The 15,632-nt window shown below is 39.3% G+C and overlaps 1 protein-coding gene across 1 annotated transcript in view; it reads left to right on the top strand.

Annotated features, from left to right (window-relative positions):
* Positions 1–14,715, top strand: part of SLC44A1 (solute carrier family 44 member 1) — a 195,727-nt gene extending 181,012 nt beyond the window's left edge. Inside the window, exon 16 of the mRNA XM_057720151.1 lies at positions 12,669–14,715. Within this exon, the coding sequence (XP_057576134.1) occupies positions 12,669–12,683 (15 nt within the window). The 3' untranslated portion in view covers positions 12,684–14,715. The remainder of the gene's footprint in view (positions 1–12,668) is intronic.
* Positions 14,716–15,632: the final 917 nt, after the last annotated feature.

The raw sequence follows: 15,632 nt of genomic DNA, 5'->3' as shown, positions 1-15,632 counted from the left end.
CACCTCTGGGTTCAAATCCTGGCTCTGCTAATTTTTTGGTCTTGGGCAAGTTACTTCACCCATTGAATCCTCAGATTCCCCATCTATGAAAGAGGGATTGTAAGGAGGACCCCCTTATATGGTACATGTAGAGCATTTAGCGTGGGGTGTATCACCTGGGACAGATCCAATACAGTACATATTAGCTACTATGATTATGGCTATGATATTGACAAAGATATTCCATACTTTAATAAATCTTGATGTTCTTAATCAGTGTAGAAAGTTTTAATGAGTTACTGGGAATTTGATTGAAAATGAAACGAAACTGCATTCACATCTTCACAGCTCACTCACAGCTAAGTGATGCACTTCCGCATCCACAGAGCACACAACTCATCTCATGCCTTAGAAGGGAGATCTGGAAGGTTACAAAACCAGATTATCTCAGAGGTTAGAGGGATTTGAAGGTAGGGTTTTCTGTATTACTTCAAGGTTTTGACAATAATTATGTATATTGAAGGAAAAACAATAAAGATATTTCTGGGGAAAGTGCATGCCTCAAAGTTAGAGATGAATCATCATCCAAGATTTCATTACAAATAGTGAAAATATCACACTTAAATATGCAAATGCAGAGAGGCCTTTTAGGAACGTTTCAAGGTATATCTCTTGTTTCATCGATCTCCTTTGGATTTCTTGTGCCAGTTTTATTTATTGTAGTTTTAGATTGCCCTTTCCTATCTATAAAGACAATTCCCTACATTAATCTTCACACTGAAATTTTACTGAACAACACTTGCCCATTTTTCTACCAGATGAAATTTAGATTCAGTTTAGGCCATTTCAGTGGCCTACCTGCCACCTCCATGGACTTATAATAACCATGTCTCACTTAACATCTCCAAACCAAACTCCCTTCTCAGTAAACAGCAACACTGACCTTCCATTTGTTGAGAATGAAAGCCCTGGGATGATGCTTGACCACTCTTTTTCCCTCATACCTCACGTCCAGTCCAGCAGCAGTTTAGACTCTTATTTTTCCATAGAGATACATAATGAAGTCACTTGTCACCTCCTCTGCTGCTGCCACCCTTTACTTTTTGCCTGAAAAATTGCAGTAGGTTCCTAACTTGTCTTCCTGATTCCAGCCTTGTGCCCCTGCATATTCTCAACACAGGAGTCAGAGTGATCCTTTGAAAATCTAAGTCAGATCCTATCACTCCTCTGCTCAGAACTCTCCAATGGCTTGCCATCTCACTCAGAATAAATTTCAAGTCTCTACATGATTCACGCCTACACACTCATCTATTACTGCTCTCAAATCATTTCCTGCTACTTTCCCTTCACTCACTCCACTCCAGCCACCAGACCTCTTGGCCCCTTGCTGTTCTTTGTGTGAGCAGGCATATCTCAGGGCTTTTGTACTTGCTGCCACATGTCTCCTGTCCTCACTTGCTTCCAGTCTCAGTACAGATATTACCTAATCAGTGAGGTCTTCCTTGAACTACTTACGTAAAAGGGTAACTAACTCTACCACCACATTCCTTGTTTCAGTTAATATCCTTTATTTTTCTGTATAATACTCATTACCCTTTGACATAAAATCACTTATTAAGTTTACTATCTGCCAAAAAGTCCTCTGCAATTTTAGTTAGAAGACTATTAGGTATATAAATTAATTTGGAGAAAATCATTTTTAAACTAATTCTTCCCATGCAGAGCTTTGATTTTTATCTCAATTTTGTTTGTCTTCTTTTTTTAAAATTTATTAATTTATTTATTGGCTGTGTTGGGTCTTCATTGCTGCACACGAGCTTTCTCTAGTTTCAGAGAGCAGGAGCTACTCTTCATTGCAGTGGCTTCTCTTGTTGCAGAGCATGGGCTCTAGATGTACAGGCTTCAGTAGCTGTGGCACACAGGCTCAGTAGTTGTGGCTCGCTGGCTCTTGGGCACAGGTTCAGTAGTTGTGGCACACGGGCTGAGTTGCTCCACAGCATGTGGGATCTTCCCGGCCCAGGGATCGAAACTGTGTCCCCTGCATTGGCAGGCGGATTCTTAACCACTGCGATACTAGGGAAGCCCCTGTTTAAATCTTCTTTCGTGTCTCTGTGTCTGTGTGTGCTTTAGTTACAGTTCTTAATTGTTTGGGGCTAAATAATTTCTCACTAAAGTTTTTCATTGTTCTTTTCTCTCTTTTTAATTGAGGTATAATTTATATATCATAAAATTTACCGTTGTAGTATATGATTCATGGTTTTTAGCATAGTCACAAAGCTGTACAGCCATGACTATGATCTAACTCCAGAATATTTTCCTTATCCCAAAAAGAAATCCCATGCCTTTTAGCAGTCAGTGCCTCTTCCCCTCACTCAAGCACCTGGCAACCACCAATCTACTTTTTTTCCTCTATAGATTTGCCTATTCTAGATATTTCACTTAAATGGAATCATGCAATATGTAAACTTTTTTTTCTGGCTTCTTTCACTTAGCATAATGTTTTAGAGGTTTAACCAAGTTGCAGCATATACCAGTACTTCACTCCTTTTTATGACTGAAGAATATTCCATTGTATAATATACCACATATTGTTTATTCATTCGTCGGTTGATGGACATTTAGGTTGTTCCCACCTTTTAACTATTTCTATGAATAATGCTGCTATGAACACTTGTGTACGAGCTTTTGTGTGGATATATGTTTTCAATTATCTTAGGTATATACCTTGGAATGGAATTGCTAAGTCATACGGTAACTGTGTTTAACTTTTTGAGGAACTGCCAAACCATGTAACACAGCAGCTGCACCATTTTACGTTCCCAACAGCTATGTATGAAGGTTCCAGTTTCTCCATATCTTTGCCAATATGTGTTATTTTCCATCTTTTTGATTGTAGCCATCCTAGTAGGTATGAAATGGCATTTCATTTTGGTTTTGTTTTGCATTTTTCTAATGACTAATGATTTTAAGCACCTTTCCATATGTTCATTGCCCATTTGTATATCTTCTTAAGAAAAATGTCTATTCAAGTCCTTTGCCCATTTTTTAATTGGATAGTTTGTCTTTTTGTTGTTGAGCATAAAATTTCTTTCCATATTATACCAGATCCTTATCAGATACCTGATTTGCAAATATTTTCTCCCACTCTGTGAGTTGTTTTTTTCTCTTATAGTGCCCTTTAAAGCATAAAAGTTTTTAATTTTGATGTAGTCCAATTATTTATCTTTTCTTTGATTGCTTGTTCTTTTCTTGCCATATATGAGAAACCATTACCTAGGTTGTAAAGATTTAGTCTTTCTTTTTCTTCTGAGAATTTTATAGTTTTAGCTTATATAATTAGATCTTTCATCTATTTTTAGTTAATTTGTACGTGATGTAGGGTGTGTGTTCAACTTTCTTTTTTTGTATGTGGACATCCAGTTGTCCAGTCACCCTTTGTTGAAAGATGATTCTTTCCCTATGAAATGGTCTTGGCAGTCTTGTCAAGGTCAAAATTAATTGACTATGGACGTATGGGTTTACTGCTGGACTTGCAATTCTATTCCATTGTTTTTTTTTTAAATTTATTTATTTATTATTTATTTTTTTGGCTGTGTTGGGTCTCCTTTTTGCTGTGCACAGGCTTTCTTTAGTTGCAGTGAGCGGGGGCTACTCTTCATCATGGTGCACAGGCTCCTCATTGCCGTGGCTTCTCTTGTTGAGGAGCACAGGCTCTAGGCACGTGGGCTTCAGTAGTTGCAGCACATGGGCTCAGTGGTTGTGGCTCACGGGCTCTAAAGTGCAGGCTCAATAGTTGTGGCGCATGGGCTTAGTTGCTCTGCAGCATGTGGGATCTTCCTGGAACAGGGATCGAACCCGTGTCCCCTGCATTGGCAGGCGGATTCTCAACCACTGCGCCACCTAGGAAGCCCTATTCCATTGCTATTTGTGTCTTTGCTGAGTTTTTTTTTTTTATTTTAAGAACTTTTATTGAGATACAGTTAACAGACAATAAACAGCATACATTTAGAGTGTACAATTTGGTGTCCCAATCTCCCAATTCATTCCCCCCCAACCCTCCCTGCTTTCCCCACTTGGTGTCCATGTGTTTGTTCTCTACATTTGTGTCTCTATTTCTGCCTTGCATTTCCTCTTTCATAGTTGTTAGCATTTGCCTTATGTATTGAGGTGCTCCTATATTGGGTGCATAGATATTTATAATTGTTATCTCTTCTTCTTGGATTGATCCCTCAATCTTTATGTAGTGTCCTTTCTTGTCTCTTATAACATTTTTTATTTTAAAGTCTATTTTATCTGATATGAGTAATGCTGCTCCAGCTTTCTTTTGATTTCCATTTGCATGGAATATCCTTTTCCATCCCCTCCCTTTCAGTCTGTACGTGTCCCTAGGTCTGAAGTGGGTAGACAGCATATATATGGGTCTTTTTTTTGTATTCATTCAGCCAGTCTGTGTCTTCTGGTTGGTGCATTTAGTCCATTTACATTCAAGGTAATTGTCGATATGTATGTTCCTATTACCATTTTCTTAATTGTTTTGTTGTTGTTGTTGTAGGTCCTTTTCTTCTCTTATGTTTCCTGCTTATAGAAGTTCCTTTAGCATTTGTTGTAGGGCTGGTTTGGTGGTGCTGAATTCTCTTAGCTGTTGCTTGTCTGTAAAGCTATTGATTTCTCCCTCGAATCTGAATGAGATCCTTGCTGGGTAGAATATTCTTGGTTGTAGGTTCTTCCCTTTCATCACTTGAAATATATCATGCCACTCCCTTCTGGCTTGCAGAGTTTCTGCTGAGAAATCAGCTGTTAACCTGATGGGAGGTCCCTTGTACGTTATTTGTCATTTTTCCCTTGTTGCTTTGAATAACTTTTCTCTGTCTTTAATTTTTGTCAACTTGACTAATATATGCCTTGGCGTGTTTCTCCTTGTGTTTATCCTGCCTGGGACTCTCTGTGCTTCCTGCACTTGGGTAGCTATTTCCTTTCCCATGTTAGGGAAGTTTTCAACTATAATCTCTTCCAGTATTTTCTCAGGTCCTTTCTCTCTCTCGTCTCCTTCTGGGACCCCTCTAATGCGAATGTTGGTGCATTTAACATTGTCCCATAGGTATCTTAGGCTGTCTTCAGTTCTTTTCATTCTTTTTTCTTTATTCTTTTCTGCATCAGTGATGATCACCATTCTGTCTTCCAGGTCACTTATTCGCCCTTCTGCCTCAGTTAATCTGCTATTGGTTCCTTCTAGTGTATTTTTCATTTCAGTTATTGTGTTGCATATCTCTGTTTGTTTGCTCTTTAATTCTTCTAGGTCTTTGGTAAACTTTTCAATCTTTGCATCCAGTCTTTTTTCAAAGTCCTGGATCATCTTCACTATCATTATTCTGAATTCTTTTTCTGTAAGGGTGCCTATCTCCTCTTCATTTAGTTGTTTTTCTGGGGTTTTATCCTGTCCCTTCATCTGGTACAAAGTCCTCTGCTTTTTCATTTTCTCTATCTTTCTGTGGCTGTGGTTTTCAGTTCCACAAGATGAAATACTGCTGATACTGCTTGATATTGCTGTCTCTTTGCTGAGTTTTTGATAAATACTGGAGTGAAATCAGTACATTTTGTTCTCTAACAAGTACCTGGAATATAGCTGAACACTGGCCCATACTTCTTACCTGTCTCCTGACATGGGTGAGAGACTGACATCTCCTCTAAGATGTGAGAGTCATAACAGGGACACACACCTGAAAAGAGGGTGGAACTCTAATTCCAAGAGTCTGCTTAGAGACAAACTGATAAATTAGGCCTCAATTCCAGCCCACATAATGTGGTTAAAAGAATTTGAAGCCTTGTCAGTTTTAGGCAAATATAACTCCATACACTCATCTCAGCATCCTCAAATTCATTGGGTAAATATTTCTTGAGCCCCTTTTCTGTACCATGCACAATAAAACAGCTTTGATTTGAGGGCTTTTATTTCTGCATACCTCCAACATAAACTATTTGCAAAGTTACCAAAAACAGTGAGTTGACGGTATGAAATTTTGTTTTTTGGTCAAAACAGTTGAATGGTGGCTCTAGTTTGTAACAGTTTATTATAGTCCTTATCTTTGTCAATAATTAGCTAGTAGACCAACTATAGTATCTATTCAGGCCACTCCTTGTTAAAGGCAATAAAATCTTATCATTTGTGTATAATAAAATGCTTGTCTTTTTGTTCCATTCTGTTGAAGATTGGGAGGGGGAGCGGATCTGCAGAATTTCATAAAACTTATACAAAATAACATCCGATTATTAACAAGTGATATATAAAGAAAGGGGCAGAGACAATGGTTCCCTGGGCCTGGCAGTTTTGTCCGTTGGTCTTTAGAGATCAAAGCTTTGTTGCAATATAGTCTGCTAGAACAACCAAAGACTGATCCCTCTCTTCCTCTTTAGTGGTGCCAGAGATCCTGTAGTAGCATAGTATAGTTTGTGTCTGGTAATGTTTAATCCTGATGACAGCTGGAATGAGAATCATCACCCTGAACCCTGGAACAAAGGTGGTTTTCTGCTCAGCATAAGTCTATTACAGTGCATTAAACTGAACTCACAAAGATGGAATTATTCCTTTTTACGTTGTTTAAAATTGAGCCTTCCATTGGACATTATAAAAGTAAAACACTTCTGTTTGTCAAAAGACAGCATTAAAAGAGACAAAAAAGTAAACCACAGGCTGGAAAAATGATATTTGCAAAACACATTTGAAAAAGGACTCACCTAAAATGTATAGAAAGAACTTTTGCAAATCGATAAGGTAAAGACAGATAACCCAAATGGGTAAAGGACTTGAGTAGGCACATCACAAAAGAGGATAGTCAAATGCCCAATGAGCACATAAAATGATACTTAACATCTTTAGTTATCTGGGACATGCAGATTAAAACCACAATGAGATACTACTACCCACCCACCAGAATGGCTAAAATTTAAGGTGTCGACTAGGTTGTGGAGCCATTGGAACTCTCATACACTGCTCAAGGGAAAATAAATCAGTACAAGCACACTGGAAACTTGTTTGGCTGTATTATTAAAGCTAAAAATAAATACTCGTCCTAAGATCCAGCAAGTCTACTCTTGGTTACGTACCCAACAGAAATGCATGCACATGGGCACTAAAAGACAAGTTCAATAACATTCGTGGAAGGATTATTTGTAAGAGCCTCAAACTGGAAACACCTCAAGTGTCCACAACAGTTGAATGGATTAATAAACTGTGGTGTATTCATACCATGGCAAACTACACAGAAACAAAAAAAGATGAACTACAGCTAACTTGAAACAACATGAATACATCTCCCAGATATAATGCTGAGCAGAAAGCTAGACAAAATATACATACAATGGACTTTAATGGTTACATCAAGATGAAGAACAGGCGAAATTAATCTGTGATAAAAGAGATCAGAATAGTGGTTACTGTAGGGAGTGCTTTGACTGGGAGGGTTCATGAAGGAGTCTTCTCTGGAAATAGTCTATGTGTCAGTCCAGATGGTGTTACATGGATACATACATGTGTAAAAATTCATTAGCCATGTATGCTTAAGATTTGTGTACTCTATTGCATTTGTTATAAATAAAATTTTAAAGGTATACTAAAAAACATTAAGTTCTCCAGATACCATCTTCTATTCTGTGAAGTCAGGCCCCTTTTCATCCCCAGGAGACAATTGGGGGGGAATCTCTGAAGAGGGTAGAACAGGACGTGGGGGACATCAGAAGCAGAGGGGTCACAGTAAAATTAGGGGGTTAAGTGGAAGTCTGCACACTGAAAGCAGAGTACCCGAGGCCTCCTTCCCCCTCTGAGCTCGCAGAGATCTAACAACCAGGCCTTCGCCCACCAAGCGGGAGACTGGAAGGTTATTCTCTGGGGAATCTGATAGACCAAGGGAAAATACCGCAAGATATTAACACCAGGAGTTCTCCAACTAAATAGCCCAGTGAGATCCCCCTGTAGTGAAGCTCTTCAATAACAAAATCTACCCAAAAATAAAAAGCTTCCAATTAGTTTTTAGTGCCCCATCTTTTTTTAAATTGAAGTATAGTTGATTTACAATGTGTTAGTTTCTGGTGTACAGCAAGGTGATAAGGTGATTTATATATATATATATATATTCTTTTTCAGATTCTTTTCCATTATAGGTTATTACAAGATATTGAATATAGTTATTGCCCCATTCTTTTTTTAAGGAATTTTAAATGTTGGCTGTCTTTATTCATAATGACAAGGGAACATGATGGAATTTAGATCCACCTATCCACCCATCCACCTGTTCATCATCCATCCATCCATCCATCCTACTGGTTCTTACTGAGCTCCTGATGGGTACTAGGAATGGCCAGGTTGGGGAATATAGGGTGAACAAGGCAGATATAATGCCTATGCTGATGAATCTCATAGTCCAGTTAGTGCCCCATTCTTTTTTTTTTCTTTTTAATTTATTTTATTTGTTTATTGGCTGCGTTGGTTCTTCGTTGCTGCACAAGGGCTTTCTCTAGTTGTGGTGAGGGGGGCTACTCTTCATTGTGGTGCACAGGCTCCTCATTGCGGTGGCTTCTCTTGTTGCAGAGCATGGGCTCTAGTTGAATAGGCTTCAGTAGCTGCGGCACATGGGCTCAATAGTTGTGGCTCACGGGCTTAGTTGCTCTGTGGCATGTGGGATCTTCCCGGAGCAAGGCTTGAACCCAGGTCCCCTGAATTGGCAGGCGGATTCTTAACCACTGTGCCATCTAGGAAGTCCTAGTGCCCCATTCTTAAATAAGAATTACCAGACCCCTGAGGCAAGTCTCTACCATGAAGAACAGACACCAAAACAAAGAGAAAACAACAACAACAAAATGACTTGGTGGAAACAGACTGTAAGATGCAAGAACACTTTTTAAAAAATTCCTAAATTCAGATAGATAATAGAAAAGATTGTATTCGTTAAAAAGATTTGTTACTTAAAAGAAGCAAATTCAGAGAAAAGAGGTTAGGGGAGGAACAGAGGGTGGGAGGGAGGGAAAGAGAGAGACGGGAAGGGGAGAAACATTATACATAGAAAAAGGATCAAGAATCAGAACAACACTGGCTTTTTCAACAGAGCACTGAGAGCTCAAAGAAAATGAAAAGACAATTTCAAAATTCAGAGGGAAAATGATTTCCATTGTAGAACTCTATGATCTATCCAAACTATGAAATAAATGTGAGGGTAGAATAAAGATGTTTCAGATATGCAAGGGATTTACATGGAATCATACCAATCATCATAGAGGAAAATCGATCACTCAATGTTTTCTACATAAAAAAGAGAAAATAACCATGATAAACTGTTTTGATTGCCTGGAGGTAGAGTGAGAAAACATTAACAAGTCAAAAGAAGGCATCATGGAATTTGAAAAATAGTAAATGAGAGTAACAACTTGAAACCATTTGAATTTACTTTTTATTCAACAAATATGTACTGAGTATCTGCTTTTTGCCAGTGTTGTTTTAAATGCTGAGGGTACAGGGGTGAAGGAAACAGAAGTCTTTACCCTCATACAGCACATTAGGGAAATGTTTAAATAATAATTATACACCTACTTAATGAAATATGATGTAAGCATTGAAAAATTACATGAATACCAGAAATACAGGAAATGTATATAATATAATGCAAGGTGAAAGGAACACAAACTGTGGGCAAAGACAAAAGGAAAGTCATAAACCTGAAAATAGGTATGTAAGGATGTATACTTTTTTTTTCAAAATTCCCTTTAATTTTATACTGGGTTTTTTAACAAACAAGGGAAACATCAAAAAAATTTTAATAAAAAAGTGATAAAAATCCTATGTTGCCTATTTAAGATTCTATGCCAAGTATTTCATTTGAAAAGAGTTGCTGTCACTTTTCAAATATGCATATCATCCGAAATCTTTACAGCTATTAGCCCCTAGCCGGATGCTAAAGGATATTGCACTTAAATTCAAATGCCAGCTAAGAAATTCTTCCAAGATGTAGTATTATCTCTCTTCCTTAACAAAGAGAATGGGAAATTACCTACTCTTGGTGGGAAAAACATGGCCACGTGGTTAAGCGTTATCATGAACTTCTTTCTACTCCAGCTACACAGAGAAAGATGAGGGTGTTGGAAAGAATGCAGATCCAGGGTCAAATCGGAGGCTAGAAAGACCAATGAAACCTTTCTTGTTGATTAACTCCATGAGCTAAAGAGCTCTGTGAGTGGGGTAGGTAGACTCCCAATAATTGAACCAGATTAAAGTCAGTGGCTGCTTAAGGGCAGCTGATACCATAGTTTTCCATACAGGACACTAATATTCCTGGCCCGTGAGGAAAAATACAGTGGAGATGTTTCTGAGGTACTTTCCGCAGGTGGTAGGGAAAGCCCATTTTACCACCACGTGTTTGTGTCAAACAAGAGATTTCAGGAATCTCCCTGTGAGTTACTATGTAGAGAATGCCTTTATACTGTATAGGAAGCAAAGCTTTCATGGACCAGCTAATTAGATATAGTCTTGGACATGAAATCTGAGAAGAGGGTTCTGGGTTCCCAAGGGATCTGACTCGAAGAGAAAACCCGGGAAGCTTCAAAATGAATGTTCTAATCATGCCTTGGGATGAGTTAGATGCTGTGAGTTTTTTCGTGTTCAAGGGTAGTAGGAAAGATATTAAAGTGTCATATAAAATCTTATTCAGTTAGACTATACATTTTATTTACATTTGGCTTTTAAAGTAATCTAACATTTAAAAATAGGAGGAAAGCTAACTGTAATGTGGTCTCCCGGATGGAATCATGGAGTAGAAAAGGACGTTAGGGAAAATTAATGAAACATGAATGAAGTATGGAATTTAGTTAATAACTGTGTACCAGTGTGGGTTCATTAATTGTGACAAATGTACCACAGGGATGTGAGATGTTAACAGTAGGGGAAACTGGGTGTGGAGAATATGGAAATCCTGTAGTATCTTTGCAACTTTCCTGTAAACCTAAATCTATTCTAAAATTTAGAAGTTTTTTTAAATTAAAAAAAATATGGGAGAAAAGAACTATTATCTCAAACTCAGACAAATCACAACTTTGGCATAAGCCTAGTACTCAGGCCACAAGGAGTGCAACAAAGTATCAGCCACTACTGGATATCAGTCCAATCCCAGGTTCTGTTATTTTCAGTGACAGGGAAAAAAGTTGAAACTGCAAGTCAAAGTACATAAAAATCATAAAATAAGGAACTGATAAGACAGCAAAATTGAGATTTGGGTTGTGGAAAATAGGAAGCCATTGTAATTTCCTGAGTGAGGAGGTGGTATAGTGGGAGCGACAATTGAGAGATTTATTCTGTGAGCAGTTTGAAAAATGGACTGAAGTTGGGGAGAGGTTGAGGTGGGGGATCAGCGAAGAGGCGACAGCTGGCATGGGAAACAAACGTCTTAAGACTAAAACCCTAAAATGGAGCTTATGACAAAGGTTTCAAGCAGTGTTTGTTATTCTTACTGCCACATACAACCTGTTTTAGGCACCTGGGGACAAGCAGAGCCTATTATGGAGACAACTGTCTCAAACGATCTTCGTTAGCCTGGCTCCAGTAGAGATTTGAGTCACAGAACCGATTTCTCCTTCCAAGGCCAAGCTTTCCTGGTGTCTCGTCAGGGCTGTACCTTGTCACCCCTGCTTGTCACCTCTGCAGCGGCGCAGTGCTTGTCTGATCGTCGAACTTGAGTCAATGCTTCTTTTTATTTTTAACCCATCCTAATGGGTTTTAAAAAACTTTTTATCTGGAAATGATTTCAAACTTACAAAAAAGCTGCAAGAATAAGAATCGTACACTGAACACCATAGATTCTTGTTACATCTATTGTGAAACATTCTTTCTCTCTCTCTATATATATATACACACACATATATAAATGTATGCTCATCTAATATTTTTTAACTACTTGAGAACAACTTACATACGGCATGGCCCTTTATTGCTAACTACTTTATTGTGTATTTCCTAAGAATTAGGATATTCTTTTACAAAACACAGTATAGCTGTCAACTTTGGTACATTTACTCAGTCACTGTTTCTTGAATTGAACTGAACTACGGGAACACCCATCAGCCTGGTCTGACCTCTCCCACCACTGAGTCATGCGAGTGAAAAATCCAAAGTTTTATTTGAATGTCAGGTTTGGGTCTTTGACAGTACCACAGAATCAGATTTTTCAGATTAGTTTTGAATTTGATTCATTATGGCTTTGACTCTGTTGTTCCGTTATTCTGAAAACGCCTGTGAAAGACTAATATTGATACCAATAATGGCAAACACTAACCTAGTATTCATTACTAAGTGTCAGGCACTGTTAGAAGCACTTTCTACTTATTAATGCATTTAATTCTCACAACAACCTTAAAGGAACACACCATGATTATCTTCATTTTATAATGGGGAAATGTAGGCACAGAAGTTGAATAACTTGCCCAGAAATGAGCAGCTGATAAGGGGGCAAAATCAGAATTTGAACCCAGGCTCGCAGATCTCTTTCTTGCCTGTTAACCTAAGTGTGTGTGTGTGTGTGTGTTTAGCCTTCTTACGTTTCACAGCCTCCTCTGTAAAGATGATCCCATGCTATTTCTTGTTATTGAATGCTTCTCATTGTGTCGTGTTCCCCTAGGAGAGATGCATTCATTTTCTTGATGTGTTTATTTTTCAGTTGAGGCGAAGGTGACTGGTCCCATGGGCCCAGAAGAATGAACTCAGAGGAGGCTGTTTACATGAGGTTCTCCCACTCACCAGCTGTTGAGAGTCTCTGGATGAAGAGCAGGATCTGATTACTTCAATGGAACCATGTTCCCAACCACCAACAGCCAGGAGGATTTGGTACAGTGGGGCTGCCTAATAAATGATTCATCAGAAGCATTTGATACAAATGTGTCTTGCAGCAGCCTCTTCAGATTCAGTGTTGCCGCCTTATGTAGCCTTATGTGTGTTTAGTGATCCCCACTGCCTCTCACCCCAGTGCCAGTGCTGACCTGAAGGCTGGATCCACAACGGAATTCTCTTCCTGCAGGCTAGGTCTGTCCTGTTTGACCGCTATTTATAGAGCCAATGTGGGTTAGTAACTATTTATTGAGTGCCAGTTCCATGCCAATTGTTAGACTGGGCGCTTTACAAATATTTAATCCTCACGAAAAGCCTGTGAGGTTGAACCTATTATCTCCATTTTGCCCACAAGCAGAGGCTCAGAGAGGTTGTGAGCTGTGTATAAGTTGGCAGGGTCAGGGCTCAAAATTGAGATGAAACCCAAAGCCCCTCCTTATTTTGGGGGGGGGGGGTGAGCTGCGCCGCTCGGTATGTGGGATCTTAGTTTGATGACCAGGGATTGAACACGCACCCTCTTCACTGGAAGCACGGAGTCTTAACCACTGGACCACCAGGGAAGTCCCAAAAGCCCCTCCACTTTAACACGCTGGTTTGCCTATCACTGCTCCAGAGATCACTAGTCCACCATATCATCACTGGCATTCCTGTGTATGTGATGAGATGTGTCTGAGAGGGCGGGTCAGGGAGCTTTAGAGGCACAGAAGAATCTCAGAATTATTCTCTAAGAAAAATAACACAATGCTCTTTTAGACCAGCCGTTGATAAGCTATGGCCCGTGGGTCACATCGGCCTTCAACCTCTTTTTGTAAATCAAATTTTATGGGAACACTGCCACACCCAATTCTTATGTAGTGCCTAAGGCTGTTTACTCTCCACAAAGGCAGAGTTGCATAGTTGTGACAGAGGCCAGATGGCCCTTGAAGGCTAAAATATTGACTCTCCGGGCCTTTCTAGAAAAAGTTTGCTGACACCTGTTTTAGATGACTTAGGAAGGGAGCCAATAGTTTTTATTAAGGCCAATTTATTCTTTTTTTTCATTTGAATGAAAAACTACTTAAAGATTTGTACTGCTAAGGTCATCACTGGTGGTGGTGGAGTGGGGGATGGGGATGGAGGCTGTAGGGATCCTACCAGGGAAGGTTAAGGGACAGGGAGGGGAGGGAGAGGTCTGGGCCTCTGGGTCCCCTCTCAACTCCTCACCCCAGACTCCTCCCACTCACGTCCTTCCTATTTCCCCTGCCAAATCAAGTTTCCTAAAATAACTCTGCTCACAAACTTTGTAAGTGGCTTCCCACTTACAGAACACTCAAAGTCCAACACCCCAGCTGGGAATTTAGAGACCGTAACAATCTGACCCCTGTGAATCTCTCTATCCACCCCTTTTATTCCTTTTTTTTTTTTAATCATGAGGAAGTCATGCCAAATGTGAGTTTATATTTCAAAGCCAATGTGCTTGTATTTGATTCACTTTTATGTAAGCAGAAAAGTGAACATATAATACTTGTAGATGACAAAAGGAAACCAGGCTGAACTTTCATATGTGATGTATTGATAGTTCACCTAAGCTAAGAGTTATATAAACAGGGAGTTCCCTGGTGGTCCAGTGGTTGAGACTCTGCTTCCATTGCAGGGGGTGCAGGTTTGATCCCTGGTGGGGGAACTAGGATCCCACATACACGTGCAGCACAACAAAAACCAAAAGTTATAAACAAAAGAAAAATTTATAAATGTTTCAGTTACTTTTCTACAGAAGACATTATCCAATTGTGTTTAGAAAAAAACTATTCCAGCTAAGGTTTTTGTTTTGTTTTTAAATTGTATTATCATAAGCTTTCTCCCACATTGCTGTGTACTTTTCATAAAGGTAATTTTTCATGGCTGCCGAGTATTTCATCTCCTGTATGTTCCAAAGTTTTCCTAATACTGCCTGATTATTTGGACGTTAAAGGTTGCTGTTTCCATTTGTTTCACCTTCTATCTCCATTTCTGTAAGTTCTCATTTTTTTTCACCTTTGCTCAGGCCGTTTTCTTGGCTTGGGAAGGATCCTATTGTGCTTTCCTGTCTGCTTAAGTCGTATCTCTTACAGCTTAAGTCCTATCACCTTCCCCCTTCAATCTCCTATTGCTAGGAGAGAGTTCAGATTGACCTTCAGGATGAGGGATGGATTTCAAGAGTCTCACTTCCTGAGAAAGTGCTGACATGGTACCATCTGAACTTGACTGCAATGGCACTGCAGTATCAAAGGGTTCAGAAACCATTATTTCCTGGTGCTGTACTCAGGAGAGTGGTTTATTTTAGAAAAGAATAATAGCTAGCAGACATTATATTATATACTTTCCATATGTCAGGCATTATCGTAACCACTTTATATACATTGTCATTTATCTTCATGACAACCCTTTCAAGTGGGTATTGTTAATACTCTCATACAAATAAGAATACTGAGATATAGAGAGGTTAAGAAATCACCCAACGCCACACAACTGGTAAGTGGGAGACTTGGCATGTGAATTCAGACAGTCTAGTGTCAGAGTCCTAGTGCTTAGCCAGTGAAACAAAAGTGCTGTCAACTCACAATGGCTCTTTCTCTCCCTAGTGGCAATCACTGATGCTCAATCAGGCCCAAACCATCTTCAGAGTATATGCAGTGGGAGAGGCACTGCTGAGCAAAGTTCTTACTAGGAACAGTGAACCTGTTCCTCTGTGTTGGAGAGACCTGGCTAGTGGCCAGAATCCCTTCACACGGAGATCAAGAGGCAGATAAATTTGCAGGGACCTTGGTCATTCTCTGAA

The sequence above is a fragment of the Hippopotamus amphibius genome, chromosome 2 (genome assembly GCF_030028045.1).
Source record: "Hippopotamus amphibius kiboko isolate mHipAmp2 chromosome 2, mHipAmp2.hap2, whole genome shotgun sequence".
Lineage (NCBI taxonomy): Eukaryota > Metazoa > Chordata > Mammalia > Artiodactyla > Hippopotamidae > Hippopotamus > Hippopotamus amphibius.
The sequence above is the reverse complement of the archived record's forward strand: the minus strand, read 5'-3'. Positions and strand labels throughout refer to the sequence as shown.